Source organism: Garra rufa, chromosome 11 (genome assembly GCF_049309525.1).
Source record: "Garra rufa chromosome 11, GarRuf1.0, whole genome shotgun sequence".
Lineage (NCBI taxonomy): Eukaryota > Metazoa > Chordata > Actinopteri > Cypriniformes > Cyprinidae > Garra > Garra rufa.
In genome coordinates this window covers 34893796-34913762 of record NC_133371.1, presented here as the reverse complement: position 1 = coordinate 34913762, position 19967 = coordinate 34893796, and the positions used below count along the sequence as shown (strand labels likewise).

The 19967-nt window shown below is 37.1% G+C and overlaps 1 protein-coding gene across 2 annotated transcripts; it reads left to right on the top strand.

The window, feature by feature from the left end:
* Positions 1 to 490: 490 nt before the first annotated feature.
* On the top strand, positions 491 to 19027 carry wfdc1 (WAP four-disulfide core domain 1). Of its 2 annotated transcripts, XM_073850880.1 has the most exons (7): positions 491 to 912; positions 11295 to 11490; positions 11632 to 11715; positions 17197 to 17337; positions 17521 to 17571; positions 17677 to 17737; positions 17812 to 19027. In XM_073850880.1, the coding sequence occupies exons 1-6, from the start codon at positions 793 to 795 to the stop codon at positions 17730 to 17732; spliced, it is 648 nt and encodes a 215-aa protein (XP_073706981.1). In that variant the 5' UTR covers positions 491 to 792; the 3' UTR covers positions 17733 to 17737; positions 17812 to 19027. The 2 variants fall into 2 exon arrangements, with proteins under 2 accessions (XP_073706981.1, XP_073706982.1); XM_073850881.1 differs by lacking the exon at positions 17521 to 17571.
* The last annotated feature ends 940 nt before the right edge of the window (positions 19028 to 19967 follow it).

Here is a 19967-nt window from a genome sequence, read left to right as displayed (position 1 = left end):
GGGTAAAGAGAGAGTGTGGGGCTGGAGGCGGGATGTCCTACTTTAGGAGGGAACGTGAATTTTCAAAGACTATTGGCCCCTTCCTCAGAATTCACCACATGCTTTCATTCTTTCTGCTTGCTCACCCAGTCTTATCCCATGAAAATGAGCATGCACACTCACAGATTGCAAGGAAACCTCAGTATAATGGTGCTAGGAATAACTTATTTCCTAAGACAACAGCAAATATGTGAAATATGAGATTTTAAACAGTTCTTTTTTTTTTTTTTTTTTTTTTGCTTTTACTTCACAGATGTATTTTCCAGTTTGTCATAAAATGACTTGATAAAGATGCCCAGCCAAAGAAAGAAAGAAATGTAAGAAAATTTCATTCCACAAACTTTGTCTTTTCGTCCTCCTCTTTCCCTCCCTCTTTTCTCATTCCCTCCCTCCCTCTCTCTCTCTCTCTCTCTCTCAGAGTAACCATGTGCTTTTCGTGTCAGTAGACACATTTAACCCTCTCCTCAGAATAACCGATGCATAGACAGCTGTCTCCTTTTCTTTTTCTCTTTCTTTTTCTTTAACTTCTCCTCCTCTCACTTCTTCTTTTGTACTGTTCTTAATGTGTTTTTCCCACAGCTTTTGTCTTTTTTATGGCTTTAGAAACTCTCCTGTAGAGGAATTTATGTAACTGCAACAGGACAGAGACACCTTAAGCATACGTATACATGCTGGAGGAAGCCACAACATAAGCACCTCCAACAGGACCAACTTCGGACGTCTGAGGATTACTAGGAGAGACGAAGAAGGACCATGCCAGGCTGTCAGATCCGGACTGGGTTTGTGCCAGTAATTCTGGCCTGTTACTTTCTGCTGTTGGCATCTGGTTCAAGGAATGCACGCATGATCAGAAAGAGAGGACTCAACCAGAAGGTAAGGATTCAGTGTGTGCGTGTGTGTGTGTGTGTGTGTGTGTGTGTGTGTGTGTGTGTGTGTGTGTGCGTGCGTGCGTGCGTGCGTGCGTGCGTGCGTGTGTGTGTGTGTGTGTGTGTGTGTGTGTTGGACACTAGAGGCCTCAGGCTCAGCAAGGCTTTTATTTGCAATGCTTATTGCATTTATGTGATCAAAAATACTTGAGTATCAAGAAACTTAGAAATTTGATGAAACCATGATATGCTTTTCTTTAGGATTCATCAATGAATAGAAAGTTCAAAATAACAGCTTTTATTTAAAACAGAAATCTTTTGTAACATCATAAATGCCTTTGCTGTCACTTTTGATCAGTTTAATGCATGTTTATTGAATAAAAGTATTAATTTTAGGGCTGTCACTAACGATTATTTTGGTAAAAGAATAATCTGACGATTATTTTTGACGATTAATTGAGTAATCGGATAATTATAAATATATTGTATGTAAAATATGTAATAACTGTTTGTGTGGAGCAGCATTTACTATGAACAGAGCTGCTCTGAGATGCACAAAACCTACACCCATATAGAGGGTTTGCACTAACGACACGATTTGGTCAGTTACCCGGATGTGTGGCCATATTGGCGATACTCGGATGTAAACAACAGCATGGATTGCAAGGTTAATGTACTACTGAATCCGTTGTTCTGCTAATTTATGCTGTCTAAACCGTGGAAAAACATGTGGAAGCTGATGAGCAAGCAGGAAAGGGTGCAATATTTTAACAAACTAAAGTTAATAGGTGGTAAAGATGCGTAGGAGCAGTATTAATTAAGATATTATCCTAATATTTCACCCTACCTGAATGGAAATGATAAGAACAAACACTAGTGTCGTCAAGATTCTTGCTCTGGAAATCCTGGTTCAGTTTGGCCAACCACAAACATGTCTTGTTCCTCAGTTTTTTGCACTCTTCGCCTTGATTTGTTATAACTTTTGGCCGTCTATAGTACTCCAAATGTTTTTCCCGGTCTGACCGATTAGTACAGCCCAAAACATGACAATAATTGACCATTTTCAGGAGCAATAATCATCAAAATATGCGCGTTTTGTTCCGTTCAGTGCCATTGTTTACTTTCAGTGCCTCCAATATGGCCGATTGATGACGTGCCGTGAAAACTCTATATTTTGATCATGGTACTTTTTTTGTTTGTTTTGTAACTAGATTTAAAAGATATCTCATGTACACTTGAGCAGGAAAATGAAAATACCAAGGCACTCTTTGGCCCTTTGTTGTTAGTGAATGCAGTGTTGGCAGAGACTGGCATCTGTGAGCCTTTAAGAGGGTTTTAGGTCCATTATACAGTGAAAAAAACGTAATGAATACACTGTGTCTCTGTGACTCCAATGGAGTTGCTGTGGTTACGGTTAAATACTCAGATGTATGTAGTGTGTAGTGTGTGTAGTGTGTGTGTGTGTGTGTGTGTGTGTGTGTGTGTGTGTGTGTGTGTGTGTGTGTGTGTGTGTGTGTGTGTGTGTGTGTGTGTGTGTGTGTGTGTCTGGTATTCATCACGTTGTGGGGACCAAATGTCCCCACAAGGATAGGAATACCAGTAGATTTTGACCTTGTGGGGACATTTCTCAGGTCCCCATGAGGAAACAGGCTTATAAATCATGCACAATGAGTTTTTTTGAGGAAGTAAAAGTGTGCACAATCTCCTGTGAGGGCTAGGTTTAGGTGTAGGGCGATAGAAAGTACGGTTTGTACAGTATAAAAACCATTACACCTATGGAATGTCCCCATAAAACATGTAAACCTGTGTGTGTGTGTGTGTGTGTGTGTGTGTGTGTGTGTGTGTGTAAGTAAGTAAGTAAAACAGAAGCTGAGGGATTTCAGGCGGGAAGTTTCTGGGCCTCTTCTCTTTAATCCTGATAAGCCTAGGTTTGATTGATAACAATTAACAAGGGATGGCGAGATGGAATTTGCACCGGATGAGTATCCCTTCCCAACTGACTGAATTCCAGCGTCATTCTGGATTGACAAGATTTACAAACGGATCCATTCGCATACCGCAGGAAATGAACTGTGCCCAAAGTAACCTCCCTTGATACATCATACATCTGATTTTGTCCTTAAAAGTCCTTTTTATACTCATTTTCGTTTGATTAATTTATCTTCCATTTGACATTTTGACAAGTAGCATCTGCTTCCTTCCCTAAAGCTGTCCTCTCGTTCTCACTCTCTCTTTTTTGCAGAGTCATTGGTGTGAACTGATGAAGCACGGACAGACACACAGTACAGTGCTGTTATAGCAATAAATCATAATTAGGTTCACATTGAGGGTAATTGAGATCATTTCACTGATGTGACCTCTCTCTAAGAAAAACAGCAATAACAGGGCTCAGAGAAGTAGCTCAGCCTCACTTTCAAGTTTCCAAACCTAGTATTGTTAAGGGAGAGAGAAAGTGAATTTGAGCCAGCATTCTGCTGAGCTGGATTTACTGGGTGGGCCTAAAGAGGTCCAAAAGCCATCCAAGTCCAACTGGCTCCCAGCTCACTCGTGACTGCGAACCATGAACTGTTTATTCTCGTGGCTGAGCATTTCAGGCTTTCCTGAATAACTCTAAATCTGATGTAATCAGTCCATGATTTTTTTTTTCAGGGTTTGCATTGCTAAAGGAAAACAGTATGGTATGAAGCTAAATATTTTGTATTGATCTAAAGATAGAATGTGGATAAAAAGTTGTAGTCTGGGTCTCTGCAGAACATGTAAAGGCATGTGAGGGGTCATCTCAGCTCAGCTCTACCGTCACAGCTCCATCAATCTCTGAGCACAGTGATGATTAACAGGCCAAGGGAGAACGCTTTAAAAGCTGACAGAGATGATGACAGATGTTTTAGAGCTACTTGTCAACAACCTCCTGAGGTGATGTGAAGTGTCTGTCATCCTCATTCAGGCTCTATTTGCTCGTGGTAGACTTTAAATCAAGAATGCAGTATCTGCTTTCATGGTTGTTTCAGTCTGGATGGAGCGTGTTACTGTTTTGAACCCTAAATAACTTTGTAAGATATTAAACATTAATTTTCAGCTTAAATGATTCCATTAACACCCTGGAACTTATGAGAAACTTCTCATCATCCAGTGTTAAAGAAGCCAGTTTGAAACTGTAGTTTACCAGGCTACAAGCTACTAACAAAAAAGCCATTTAGAGAGTCGATAACTTGTCGATAATCACACAATATGTTGCTAAGCATGTTATTGTGCTGGTATTTTGGCAGGTTTGGCAGACTCCCAAAGCTTTTAATATTCTTCATGTTCTGAATTTAACAGAAATGAACTTTTCCAATAAGTTGATTTTTACCTTTTATGGCCATTTTTACCTTTAAATGGCCAATTTATTCTATCCTAATTAAATGTATGCATCTTTTGTGTCAAATTTTTAAATTAGTAACCCTGAACCACAAAACCAGTCTTAAGTAGCACGTGTATATTTGTATTTGTAAAGATCATGTTCCATGAAGATATTTTGTAATTTTCTTACCGTAAATATATCCAAACTTAATTTTTGATTAGTAATATGCATTCCTAAGAACTTAATTTGGACAGCTTTAAAGGTGATTTTCTCAATATTTAGATTTTTTTGCACCCTCAGATTCCAGATTTTCGAATAGTTGTCGGACAAATATTTTCCTATACCAACAAACCATACATCAATGGAAGTCTCATTTATTCAGCTTTCATATGATGTATATGATGACCCTTATGACTGGTTTTGTAGTCCAGGGTCACATTTTATCAATAATATAAATAGCAAGACACTATAGTTAACAATCAAATGAAATCAGTATCTAGAATATTTGTGTTTGCAATGCAGAATCTGCATCTGAAGTGGCATTTTGATGCATTTACACAGTGTTTAATGTAGGACATGAATACAGTTAACCTGCAGTTACAAATGCATAAATATTGTTTTGATGTTTTGAAAACGTTTAATATTGATATTTGAAATGATATCTGGAAAAAAGGGACAATCTAATTTAAATATAAGCCTAAAAATCGCCAGTAGGTGTCGGCAAAACACTGAATGAGTGAGTCATTGAGTAATTCATTCAAACGATTTGTTCAAATGGCTGATTGATTCAGTAACAAAACACATTTGTTGCTCTTGATACGATTTCCATTGACGAAATAGAGCAAAAACAGGAACTTAAAATGTAAGTGAATTAATATTAACTTCTCGTTTATAGGACTGTTTTATAAAATAAATGTCACATTTGCAGATCTACATATGTGACCCTGGAACACAAAGACAACGCATATTACTAATCAAAAATTAAGTTTTGGTATATTTTCAGTAGGAAATTTACAAAATAACATTATGGAACATGATCTTTACTTAATATCCTACTGATTTTATGGCATAAAAGAAAAATCAATAATTTTAACACATACAATGTATTTTTAGCTATATTGCTACAAATATACCCGACAGGTTTTGTGGTCAAGGGTCACATATGGGCAGATGGGGAGAGTTCAGCTCAGCTGTAAAGCTTTGAGGACAATAAAATATGACCAAAATATAAATTCTTAGCAAAATTTAAAGTATACGCTCTTAAAGAAGCATTTGACTGTTGTGGTGTTTCAACTCATCTCAGCTAATATCCAGCATGAGTTCAGGCTAAAGCAGTTGAACAGCAGTCATGTGTTCTGTTGCAGACAGAGTAATCTCAGTCAGCTGAGGAGACCTTGTTTAACTCCACATAAACACTAGAAAAAGTTTCCTGTTGTGCTCATATTTGAAGGAAGGTATGTTTAGCTGTTATATATGTATGTATGCATGTTCAAAACCCATTGGCTTATCTGATCTCATACTCAGATGTAAACAGCAGCATGTATTGAATGGTTAATGTACTACTGAATACATTGTTCTGATCATTTATGCTGTCAAAAAAAAAACATGGAAAAAAAACAAAACCATGGAAAAAAACTTTGGAAGCTGCTATATTATATAGAGAAGACTTAGTAAGCAGAAAAGGGAACAATATTTTGTATTAAAATATTAGCCTGGTATTTCACCTACCTGACCGGAAATGATAAGAACAAACATGAATGTTGTCAAGATTCTTGCCCTGGAAATCCTGGTTCAGTTTGTCCAACCACAACCTTCTTTTGTTCCACAGTTTTTTCCACTCTTCCTCTTGATTTGTTATAACTTTTGGCAGTCTATAGTACTCCAAATGTTTTTCCCAGTCTGACCGATTAGTACAGCCTGAAACATGACAATAAGTGACCATTTTCAGCAGCAAAACTCAGCAAAATATGCAAGTTTCATTCGGTTCAGTGGCATTGTTTATGTTCAGTGCCGCCAATATGGCCGATTGATAACGCGTCGTGAAAACACTCTATTGGATTGACACTATAACGTGTTTTTGGCTTGCATTTCTAACAAGTATGGCAACTAATCTCATGGCATGTCAGTATTGGGGTAGTCCAAAACAGAGGGGCTGCTACATATCCTCAAAGAGTTTAGGGATTACCAGGGTTTATCAGAAAAAGAGGTGAAACACTGAAAAAAGTGACCTTCACCCTTCCCCTCATCAAGCTTTCTGTTCCCATCTTCAGATCTGCCAATCATCTACAGGTCCTGTCCTACTCACTCCACTCAGTTCAGACTGAGCCAAGTCACCGAAGCACCTAAGAAGCTGTAAAATACCCAGAACTCGGCAGGAAATGAACGTGCAGACGTCTAGACTTAAATCACAGCTCGCTGGTGGAACTTGGAGAGAGAGAGAGAGAGAGGAAAGGGGGCTATTTAGTTTTCCTCTGGTAATTATCTTAATGATTGCTTGGAAGACCACACTACAGAGTGCTAAGTATGTCAACATGTATTTAGTTCAAATCTTATTGTCCATACTAATAGGGGCCTCAAGTCAGTGAACCTGAAGGATGTAGAGCAGCAACAGGGTGGAGCATTTAAATGGCAAATGAAGGATATTTTGTGGCTCCTTGGAGGGTGAGGGAGTGTAATTTTGCTGTGCTTAACCCGGCATTGGTGATGGTAAAATAATAGGCTGCTCTTAGTTAACTGTGCAGACAACATGAAAGAAAAAATAGCAAAATCTAGTATATTTTGAGTCCACGCTCAATGACTGTCACTGTATAGATCTCTTTTACAATATGTTGTTTAAATTTGTGTTAAAACACTTTAAAAGCTATGCTGTTAACAGAAGTATCAGTATTGTTGTCTGATCGAATCAGAGGACTGGTACAAACTGTTATATAAGCTACTGATATCTTCTAAGCAGGAACTGAGGATCTGGAAGAGATAAGCAAAAAGACATATACAGCACATCATCAGGGGACATATTCCAGACAGGAAGAGCACACTACCGCTTCCTCTTTGCCCCATCCAGAGACACTTGGGAAAATATAATCTGTACGTTAAATAAGCAAAGGCAGACTGATCTTAACAGTCACTGATATTTTTATGGTCAGGGCTGGTAAAACAGCATGCTGAATTATTGTCATATTGATGCCAGTCATAAATTATAAAATATTGATGTGAACTTCATGGGTTTCAGACCCAAGTCTGACAGATCATTGTTGTTATGCAACTAATACATTCGCAAGACTTATATCATAAAAATGAATAACTAAATGCATTAATGTGAACGTAAGCACAACTTTTTTAACATTAAAAATAAAAAGAAACATTTCTTGAGCAGCAAATCATCATATTAGAATGATTTCTGAAGGATCATGTGACACTAAAGACTGGAGTAATGGATGCTAAAAATTAAGCTTTTCCATCACATTAATAAATTACATTTTAAAATATGTTAAAATAAAAAACAGTTCTGAATTGTAATAATATTTCACAATATTACTGTTTTTTTTTCTATATTTTTGCAAATAAATGCAGTCTTTGTAAGCATAAAAGACTTATTTCAGAAACATTAAAATCTTACTAACCTCACTTTTGAATGGATGTTTATATTTAAAATGATAACTATTTAATTTTTCTTGTATTCTGTAAAAAGATAATAAAATTGAATCTAACCTAATATAAACTCGAAATTGTGAGAAAGTCAAAATTGCGAGATACAAACTCTCAGTTCTAAAAAATAAAGTCAGAATTGCGAGATACAAACTCTCAATTGTGACTTTTTTCTGAGAATTGCGAGTTTATGTCTCACAATTGTGACTTTTTTCCTCAAAATTCTGAAAAAAAAAAGTCAGAATTGCAGGATATAAACTCCAAACTCCGAGACACAAACTTGCATTTGTGACAAATTGCACAATTGTGACTTTTTTTTCTCAGAATTGTGAGCTTATATCTCACAATTGTGACTTTTTTCTTCTGAGTTTTGAGAAAAATTCTGAGAAAAAAAGTCAGAATTGCAGGATATAAACTCGTAATTTTAAGAAAAAAGTTCAAACTGCGAGATACAAACTTGCATTTGTGAGAAATTGCACAACTGTGAGTTTATATCACGCAATTCTGACTTTTTTCTTGCGATTCCAAATTGATGTCTTGCATTTCTCATCTCAGTTAAAAGATGAAAATAAAAGACAAAGTTGCAATTACACCTTTTATATTTTTTATTCAGTGGCAGAAACAGGCTTCCGTTGAAAGTTAATTTAATTGAAATAGATTTTTTGTATAAATGTGCTTATTGTCACATGATAAATTTAACGCATTCCTTGCTGAATAAAATTGTTTTTGTTTTTTATCTTGATCTTACTAACCCAACTTTTGGTTACTTCTGAGTGCTAGTATATACATATAAAATGATAACTGTATTTAATTTTTTTTTTTGTACTCTCTAAAAAAACTAAATCTAACCTAATTGCAAAAACAACCACAATGGGCTCATGCCAGACGTTTGCTTTTATTTTAACAGTTTTTCGAAAGCAAAGCTCTAAAGTTGCCAAGTGAACATGCTGAGTTTTTAAGATGCATGCAGATCACAAACCTATAATTTAATTAGTAAACAAAATCACAGCCACATTTCAACTTGGGCCCTAATAAAAAGTTGAATAATGAAGCACTGAAAACCAGCTCATGCGTGTCTGCATTCTAAACAGTATATTCCTGGCCAGAGTAGTAAGAAAACTGATGAGCTTAAGTAGTGTTGAACTGTAAAAAGAAAAGCAAGAGCGAGAGAATGAAGGAGGACTCTAAGAACAGAGTGAACCCCTAAACAGTACCTCTGGTGCAAACTGAAACCTGGCTCGGGCAGATCTATGAGCCCACTGAAGAACCCATGGGAGGAAGAAAACTAGAGTAGAAAGGCCCAGGCTTGGATAAAAAGCCCAGCTTCTCTATGAGTCGTATTATGTTTCTGAACAGTGTAGCCGTTATATTAACAGTGCTAAATCAGAGAAAACTGTGTCACAGGCTATTATAGAAGCAAAATGTAATCCATGAAAACTGTGTATCAGACATCTTGATTAGGCCGATTGTTTTGTGCACTACAAGTTTTGTTTTTATTTTCTTAGTGGAAGCTTTTAAATAATATGCAAAACACACAAACCAGGAGACAAAAGTTTGGAATAATAAGGATTTTAAAATGTTTTCCATGCTCACAAATGCTGCAATTATTTGATGAAAAATACAGTAAAACAGTCATATTGTGAAATATTATTAATTGTTTTCTATTTGAATATATTTTAAAATGTAATTTATTCCAGTGATGGCAAAGTTACATTTTTAGCATCATTACTCCAGTTTTCAGTATCACATGATCCTTTGGAAATCATTCTCATATGCTGATTTGGTGCTTATTACTTATTATTTTTGCTAAAACAAAATTTCAGGATTCTTGAATAAATGAAAAGTTATGAAAGCCCATTTCTGCCACTTTTATCTCACAATTGCAAGTTTACATCTCACAATTCTGACTTTTTTCTCAGAATTATGAGATATAAACTCACAATTCTGACATTTTTTTTTCTCAAAATTATAAGATATAAACTCGCAGTTCTGACTTTTTTTAATCAAAATTATAATATACACTCGCAGTTCTGACATTTTTTTTCTCAGAATTATGAGATATAAACTCACAATTGTGACATTTTTTTTCTCAAAATTATAAGATATAAACTCGCAGTTCTGACTTTTTTTTTAAATCAAAATTATAATATAAACTCGCAGTTCTGACATTTTTTTTCTCTGAATTATGAGATATAAACTCGCAATTCTGACTTTTTTTTAAATTATTAGATAAACTCACAATTCTGACTTTTTTTCTCAGGATTATGAAATATAAACTCGCAGTTCTGACTTTTTTTAATCAAAATTATAATATAAACTTGCAGTTCTGACTTTTCTCAGTTATGATATAAAGTTGAAAATCATTTTTTTTTCTCTGAACTATGAGATATAAACTCAATTCTGATATTTTTCTCAGAATTATGAGATATAAACTCACAGTTCTGACTTTTTCTCAAAATTATGAGATGTAAACTCACAATTCTGACATTTTTTTTCTCAGAATTATGAGATATAAACTTGCAATTCTGACTTTTTTTTAATTATGAGATAAACTTGCAGTTCTGACATTTTTTCTCAGAATTATGAAATATAAACTCGCAGTTATTACTTTATCAAAGTTATGTTATAAACTTGCAATTCTAACATTTTTTTCTCAAAATTATGAGATATAAACTCGCAATTCTGACTTTTTTTTAAATTATCAGATAAACTCGCAATTCTGACTTTTTTTCTCAGGATTATGAAATATAAACTCGCAGTTCTGACTTTTTTTAATCAAAATTATAATATAAACTTGCAGTTCTGACTTTTCTCAGTTATGATATAAAGTTGAAAATCTATTTTTTTTCTCTGAATTATGAGATATAAACTCAGTTGTGATATTTTTTCTCAAAATTACGAGATGTAAACTCACAATTCTGACATTTTTTCCCAAAATTATAAGATATAAACTCGCAATTCTGACATTTTTTCTCAGAATTATGAGATATAAACTCGCAGTTCTGATTTTTTTCTTCAGAATTATGAGATATAAACTTGCAATTCTGACTTTTTTTTAATTATGAGATAAACTTGCAGTTCTGACATTTTTTCTCAGAATAATGAAATATAAACTCGCAGTTATTACTTTTTTATCAAAGTTTTTTAATCGTAGTATATCATGGATTTCATAAAAATATTAAGCAGCACAACTGTTTTCAAAATAGATAATGATAAAAAAAAATTCTTAAGCACCAAATCAGCATGTTAGAATGATTTCTGAAGGATCATGTGACACTGAAGACTGGAGTAATGATGCTGAAATTCAGCTTTGGCATCACAGGAATGATAATCATTTCATGTTCAGAAAGATAGTTAAAAATGATGATAATGTCCCTTACACATGTTGTCTTTCAATCTCCCAGGACTACGAGTACCCCAACCATCCTCAGACTGCTCAGCACCAGAAGAACGACCGCTGTCCTCCGCCACCGCAGATGTTACCCGAGCGAGCCTGTGAGGTACCGGGCTGCCGATCTGACTCTGAATGTGAGAGACACAAACGTTGCTGTTACAACGGCTGCATATACGCCTGTCTGGAGTCAGTGCAACCTCCACCCGGTAAGAAAACACACTATGATCTGCTCAGAAATCAGAATATCCGCTTTAGCATTACTACAAGGCATAATGCTGACGTGTATATGGTGAATCTTGAGTACATTTAGCCATACTGATATTGTGTATTGATTTCTTATTGGTCAGTGCTGGACTGGTTGGTGCAGCCCAAGCCGCGGTGGCTAGGAGGGAACGGCTGGCTTTTAGATGGACCAGAAGAGGTTCTGCAGGGTGGGTATCGATTTATTCAGGATCGAATGCACAAAGTGAAATAGCACTGACTTACCATCAAATGTAGTTTGAGGGAACTTCTTAAAAAAAATGTAATAGACCTTGTCACCATATTGAAGTTTCCACAAATGAAAACAAGGTTTGAGTGATAGACTCGCAGTCCTTAAAATTGGCATGTGCTGTACTGCCCTACAAAGCAAAAAGGCAGTAACTGCATTTTTGGTCAAAAATGAGTTATTATCATTTTCATGACATTCAAGGCATCCTTTGTTATGTGACAAAATATTTTATCTCAAATGTGTGTGATTTCGCGGCATCCTCACAGGACGGTTTTAACACTGGATAACAGGCTGGATGACAGGATAACTTTAAAGTCATTTTTCTCAGTTCTGCACTCGGCGTAGTTACTGCCTTTTTGCTTTGTAGGGCAGTGTAAAGGTCCTAAATCACTTTCAAAGCTGTTTTCTGGAGTTTTGTGCACTGAAAGTCTTTTGGAAAGAGAGCTGAACAATCAGTATGTTGTTGAACAACAGTACAGTCCATTGAACAGACTTTACTTTATCCCTCACAGTGTTCTTTTCATTAAATATTAAACATGGAGCTACAATACTATTCTGAGTTTTATTCTTATCCAAAAAGCAGTCTAAATTAGCACTGAGGATGTATATACTGTAGTAGGTAGCATTGGCACACTGACACCTCATGACAATGCTGATTGGCTGATGGCACCGCTAGGAACGTGTACAGTCCCAGGCACTTTTTTAGCAACTATCCTGCCAGGTTTGCCTAGTTAGAATGATCCTTTTGGCTCCTTCTAGTAGAAGTTGGAACTACACCCACATCTGGCAGCAAAATGCATCTTTCTTCATAGACAGCATGTTAAAAGTAGCCACATGTTCTAACAAATCACAAATATTTCATTATAATGTATCAAGATGTGCCAAACTGGGATTTGCAAGAGAACTACAGGACCAGTCAAAAGTTTTTCATGTTTTTTAAATCTTTTCTGCTCACCAATCCTGCATTTATTTGACCCAAAATACGCAAAAGCAGTAAGATTGGGAAATATTTATATACATTTAAATTTAGATATAAATTTCTCCCTGTGATCAAAGCAGAATTTTCAGGCATCATTACTCCAGTCTTCAGTGTCACATTATCCTTCAGAAATCATTCTGATATGCTGATTTGCTGTTCAAGAAACATTATTTTTATTATTATACATTATTTTATAACATTATTATTATTATTATTATCAATATTTAAAACAGCTGAGTAATTTTTTTTCAGGATTCTTTGAATAGAATAAAAAAATTATTTGATGAAATGACAAATATCCATAGATCAGCATTTATCTGAAATAAAAGCTTTTGTAACATTCAAAAGCTTGGAGTCAGTACAATTTTGGGGGGGAAAGAAATTATAGAAATGAATACTTTTATTTAGCAAGGATGCTTAAAATTGATCAAAAGTGATAATAAAGACATTTATAATGTTACAAAAGAGTTCTATTTCAGATAAATGCTGTTCTGCTGAACTTTCTATGCATTAAAGAAACCTGAAAAAATCTACTTGGTTGTTTTCAATGTAATAATTATAATAAATGTTTTTTAGCAGCAAATCAGAATATTAGAATAATTTCTGAAGGATCATGTGACTGGAGTAATGATGCAAAAAATTAGATGATGCTTTGAAATCACAGGAGTAAATAACATGTTAAAATATATTCAAATAGAAACAAGTTCTTTTAAATAGTAAAAATATTTAAACATTTTCTTGTTTTACTCTACTTTGGATGAAATAAATGCAGGCTTGGTGAGCAGAAGAGACTTCTTTAAAAAACATAAACAATCTTGTTCTGTTCCTACAGGAGGTTTCATGAAACGCAAATAATTACTTAAATCATAAAAATATAATGGTTCATAAAATAAAATAAAAATAAAAATAAAAAAAACAAATCTGAATCAAACTAAACATGTATATAATATAAATATAGTTTTTATCTAGATTAAATATTTAAATAAAGTATCTAGTATAAATAAGATATTTAAATATTTATTAAAATAATATTAAAATATACTATTGTATATATAAAATATACTATTTTAATATATAAATATTTGATTTGCTTTTCTACATGTTATGTGACCATTAGCCTCCATCAGAGAACTCTGAACTGCTCGTATCTGACTGTTGTTAATTATTTAAATATTGTTGTTAAATTATTGAAATGCTAATTTTAAATCTGAGGGGTGAAGAGGGTTAAGCTAACTCCTTGAGGACTTATATATATAAAATATATAAAACCTTGGCCCTCCACTATTGTTGATATATTATTAAAGCGATAGTTCACCCAAAAATGAAAATCATGTCATTATTACTCACCCTCATGTCGTTCCAAACCCGTAAAATCTTTGTTCATCTTCAGAAGACAAATTAAGATTTTTTTTTTATATAATCCAAGAGCTTTCTGACCCTCCATAGACAGTAACACAACTACCATGTTAAAGACTAACATGTGTCACATGTTTGTTCTGTTGTGTTCCTGTCTGAGTTAGTTCCTCATTTGTTCCCATGGTTTTTGATTAATTGCTACACACCTGTTTCAGTTCTCCCTAATTAACCTTCTAGTATTTAAGTCCTGCGTTATCCCCATTTCCTTTGTCTGCTATTAGATGTTCCCATGTGTGTGATTCTCCTTGCTCTCCTGTATTTTCGTTGTGGATTATATTAAAAGACTGCATTGGAATATTCTTGCTTCGTGCTCTTCCCTTAAGCCACACAACCCGTGACAGAATAGCAGACCAAACAACAGTTTATTTGCGGCGTTTTTTCTTCCTTTTGTTTTGGTTTGTTTCTTTTTTTTCTTCCCTCTCCCGGAATGGATCTGCCAGCAGTCCAACTCCTCTGCCTGAAGCAACAGGACCGTTCGCTGGAGGACCACACAAGGGACTTTTTAGATCTGGCGTGTCTTACACACTTCCCGGATCGCTCGCTCAGTGTTTTCTATCACGCCAGCCTGAGCGAGCCGTGTAAGGCACGCCTACCAGCGAACGGTCCAAGGGAGGATTTCGCCGCCTTCGTGGAGTGGGCGCTGGAGAGTAATGGACTGTATTTCTCCGTCTGTCCTGTTCAGGAAGACCTCTCCAGCCCCACTCCCGATCCAGAGCCCAGCCAGCTTTCATCACCCCGCAGCACGGAGCACAAGCCAGAGCCCACCGCAGCCGCACAGCCAAAGCCCGTAGCGATTAAAGCGCCACGATCTGCCGCAATTAAAGCGACAGAGGACATCATCGCCCCGGAGATTGAGCCTGATGACGCGACTGACCAGGTGTGTGAGCCGGCTACACTGTGCAACACCGTAGGAGTCCTTGTGGAGATCGAGGGCTTAGAGGGAGGTCCCGCCCACACTCCTAACACTGAGGGTGAGCTGCAGCTGAGCTATGGATATTATCATAAAGAACTTTTGGAAATATTTGAAGTGGATCTTATAGACTGGTTTGGGGAGATATTATCCAGCTCTCCTGTGTCTCCGCTGGTCCCGTCCAGCTCTCCTGTGTCTCCGCTGGTCCCGTCCAGCTCTCCTGTGTCTCCGCTGGTTCCGTCCAGCTCTCCTGTGTCTCCGCTGGTCCCGTCCAGCTCTCCTGTGTCTCCGCTGGTTCCGCCCAGCCGTCCTGAGTCCCCGCTGGTTCCGCCCAGCCGTCCAGAATCTCCGCCAGTCACATCCAGTCTTCCAGAGTTTCCGAAAGCTCCATCCAGCCGTCCAGAATCTCCGCCAGTCAAGTCCAGTCTTCCAGACCCTCCGCTGGTCCCGTCCAGCCGTCCAGAGTCTCTGAAGTTCCCACCCAGCCTCCCTCTCCCGCCTCCACTCAAACCAGCCAGTTCCTCAGCCCTGTCTCTGCTAGTGCCTGTCTGTCCCTCAGCTCACCCTCAGGCTGCGCCATCTAGGATTGTGGATCCATCTCGGGACTTCCAGGCTCCAGCTCCGCCTAGGCGGGTCGATCCCCAGTCTCTACCTCCAGCCTCCGAGTCCTGGACTCCACCTCGGTCCTCCGACCCTTCGGCTCCGCCTTGGCTCCTGGCTCCCTCATCTCCACCATGGCCCGTCATCCCACCAGCTCCACCGGGCTCCCTCGTCTCTCCGGCTCCGCCTTGGTCAGTCGTCGACCATCCGCCGCCTCGGGACTCCATTCCTCCGGCTTCGCCTTGTCACTCTGTCCCTCCGGCTCTGTCAGGCTCCTCCTTCCCTCCAGCTCCGCCTTTGTCCTCTGTCGCTCCGGCTCTGCTGCGGTCTTCCGGATCCACATCTCCGCCTCATTCGCCTGAGCCATCAGCTCCGCCTTGGCCCTCTGGACCCTCTGTGTCACCCTGGCTCTCCGTCTGCTCGGCTCCACCTGGGTCACCTCTGCCAGTAGCTCCGTCTCCATCGCTCGTCCCCAGGGTGTCATCTGCCATCTCTCCACCATGGCTCCTCCCTCCTTCGACTCCGCCCTGGGGCCTCGTCCTGGCTGGTCTCTGGACTACCATCTGGCTCCTCCTGCTTCTGGCTCCTCCCTGGCTCCTTCCTCCATCTACTCCACCCTGGCCTCCTGAACTTTACTCCTTTCCCATTGCCTGCCCTTCGCCTGCCCCACGCCCGCCTCCTGAACCCCCACCCTCCCTCCTCTGTTGGACTCTTTGTCGGCGCGAGGACGCGCCTTTCCGGGAGGGGGCGAAATGTCACATGTTTGTTCTGTTGTGTTCCTGTCTGAGTTAGTTCCTCATTTGTTCCCATGGTTTTTGATTAATTGCTACACACCTGTTTCAGTTCTCCCTAATTAACCTTCTAGTATTTAAGTCCTGCGTTATCCCCATTTCCTTTGTCTGCTATTAGATGTTCCCATGTGTGTGATTCTCCTTGCTCTCCTGTATTTTCGTTGTGGATTATATTAAAAGACTGCATTGGAATATTCTTGCTTCGTGCTCTTCCCTTAAGCCACACAACCCGTGACAACATGGAAGAGAAGAAATTGTTGAAATAAAGTCATTATTTTTGTTTTGTTTGTGCACAAGAAGTATTCTAATAGCTTCATAACATTATGGTTGAACCACTGATGTCACATTGACTATTTTAACAATGTCCTTACTACGTTTCTGGGCCTTGAATGTGTCAGTTGCATTGCTGTCTATACAGGGTCAGAAAGCTCTCAGATTTCATTAAAAAAATCTTAATTTGTTTTAACGAAGATGAATAAAGGTCTGTGAGTAATTAATGACAAAATGTTCATTTTTGGGTGAACTATCCCTTTAATGTTATTATAATACCTTTTCTAACTACAACACTGCCATCTATAGGTGTTGTACTATTATTACTAGATTAAGTATGATGAGCAAGGATTACATGAACACTTTCCCACAATAAAACATTCTGGTGCTCAAACCAATAAATGATATTATGTATCATTACACACTGATAACTTGCTCGACTGTCTTTATGTGTAGCTGAGGCCTGCAGCACCACAGAGGATGGAGATGAGCCTTTGCTCTGTCCCACTGGTTACGAGTGCCACATTATCAACCCGGGAAACCCTTCGGCTGGGATCCCAAATCGAGGCCAGTGCATCAAACAGCGTGGAAACTCAGGTCTGAAGAGACTCCTCCATCTAAACTTTCATTCAACGCCATCCACTCACACATTATGCATTGTTTAGGTTATATAGTATGGTGGTTATACACATCTAAGCAAGATTACATTCACACATTCAACAGTAGATTGTATATACATTTAAATACAATATTCAACACATTTAACTGTTCTCCCTCTAGATGGACGTAGCCTGAGACACAAGTCCTTCAAAGATTACAAGGATTATTTAGGTTAGTACGACCACCAGTTTATTTTGTGTTTCAGCCGTAGGGAAGGGAAGAATAAAAGCAGCCGTTATTAACAGAATGATGATGAATTTAATCTTTATTCTTTAGGAAGTAACTCCAACAATGCAGTGAGCTATGAGAAACAGCACAAGCATTTGGGCTAAGACAGGTGAGTTGAGTTCACTAAATCTTAATAATTTTTTGTGATTTAATGTATTAAAAGATGCACTTTTTCTCATTCAGGTTCTATTTTAGTGGACTGATGTAACCAGTAAACGCTGATCCTTATACCTGAACCCCAACCATCAAATCCAACAGAACTGCACAAGCCTTTCTCTTCAGCTTAATCCAGAGATCGGTTCATATCTGGTGCTCTTTTTCCTTAGGTGCTGACAAAAAAATGCAAAGATAATATTTCCTACCTCTCATACAAGCCAAAAACAGACCACAGAAAGTATCGAAGTACTTATACAATCAAATGTCTTATACATATGCCTAAGCAGAGTTAACTATATGTGAGTTGTGTTGAAAGATACATTGTGTGGTTTTTATGCTGCTGAGTGTTTTTTTTTTTCACTTTAAACACCAAAAACAACTAGTTAATGTATGTTAACTGCTCAATTGTGTCTGTGGATTTAACTTTTGCTACAGAAATGCTTAAAATCTATACCACACGATTGTTTCTCCTTCAAAGTTTTATATTTTTTTAAAAAATCATGTGTTTAGGTGCTTGCCTTAACTAGTTAAAGGAGTAGTTCACTTTCAGAACAAAAATTTACAGATAATGTACTCACCCCCTGGTCATCCAAGATGTTCATATCTTTCTTTCTTCAGTCGTAAAGAAATTTTTTTTTTTTTTTTTTTTTTTTTTTTTTTGAGGAAAACATTTCAGGATTTCTCTCCATATAATGGACTTCTATGGTGCCCCGAGTTTGAACTTCCAAAATGCAGTTTAAATGCAGCTTCAAAAAGCTCTAAATGATCCCAGCTGAGAAAGAGGGGGCCTTATCTAGCGAAACGACCGGTTAAGACCCTTCTTTCCTCTGCTGTGATCAGTTAGAGCCCTTTGAAGCTGCATTTTGGAAGTTCAAGCTCGGGGGCACCATAGAGGTCCCCTATATGGAGAGAAATCCTGAAATGTTTTTCTCAAAAAACATAATTTCCTTGTGACTGAAGAAAGAAAGACATGAACATCTTGGATGACCAGGGGGTGAGTACATTATCACATTAAAGGTGAACTACTCCTTTAAAAACCAAGCAATAGTTAAATTCCGGCTGTACTCTGTCACTGCAAGCTATTTGTTTTTTTTTAATATGGTGCTCCAATCAATAACTGTGGAAATTGTTGTTTACTCATTGTGTAGGTCTGTGTTTTACTCTACTGCTCTCTGATAAGCTATACGAGTCTGACAGGTGGAACAAACCACAGCTTTCAATAAAGCAAAACGTTTGAAACTGGTGCTGCATTACTGCCTTGTATTTCAAAATAAAACAGTTGACAAAATACATCTTTGTGTCAAGTTCATGTGTATATTAACATGTTTTAGACTGACTGTGGGTTTTGATCTCAGCTAAAGAAAGAAATCTTTCAATTCATTAACAGATTTTTATCTAGCAAAACATTGTTTGTAGATATTTACAAGGGTAAAAATATAAATGGAATCTTCTGTAATAACAAATTTACAATTACAATATTAATGTTCAAGACCTTTCTTGATTTTATGTGAAGTACACTACCAGTCAAAGTTTTTTGAACAGTAAGATTTTTAATGTTTTTAAAGAAGTCTCTTCGGCTCACCAAGCCTGCATTTATTTGATCCAAAATACTGAAATATTTTTGCTATTTGAAATAACTATTTTCCATTCGAATATATTTTAAAGTGTAATTTATTCCTGTGGTCAAAGCTGAATGCTGTTCTTCTGAACTTTCTGTTCATCAAAGAAACTTAGAAAAATTATACTCAGCTGTTTTTAACATTAATAATAATAATAATAAATGTCTTTAAGCAGCAAATCAGAATATTAGAATGATTTCTGAAGGATCATGTGACTGAAGTAATTATGCTAAAAATTCAGCTTTGAAATCACAGGAATAAATTACATTTTAAAATACATTCAAATAGAAAACAGTATTTTGAATAGTAAAAATATTTTAAAAATTGTCCGTTTTGCTGTACTTTGGATCAAATAAATGCTGGCTTAACATTAAACATTAAAAATCTTACAGTTGAAAAAAATTGACTGGTAGTGTACTTTCTATAAAAGCAAGAAAGGTCTTGAACACTAAAAAACTTTTAACTGGTAATGTACGTTTAAACTTCACTGATTGTCATGAAGAAGATGAAAAAGTTTTTAATCAATTTATTTATCTTTTTTTACAAAGTTTACATTCATAAATC

Excerpts from the sequence above, each read along its gene's own strand:
- wfdc1 (XM_073850880.1), top strand. The coding sequence starts at position 793 with ATGCCAGGCTGTCAGATCCGGACTGGGTTTGTGCCAGTAATTCTGGCC. Across the intron at positions 913-11,294 it reads AGAGAGGACTCAACCAGAAG|GACTACGAGTACCCCAACCA; the intron begins GTAAGGATTCAG and ends TCAATCTCCCAG. Across the intron at positions 11,491-11,631 it reads GTCAGTGCAACCTCCACCCG|TGCTGGACTGGTTGGTGCAG; the intron begins GTAAGAAAACAC and ends CTTATTGGTCAG.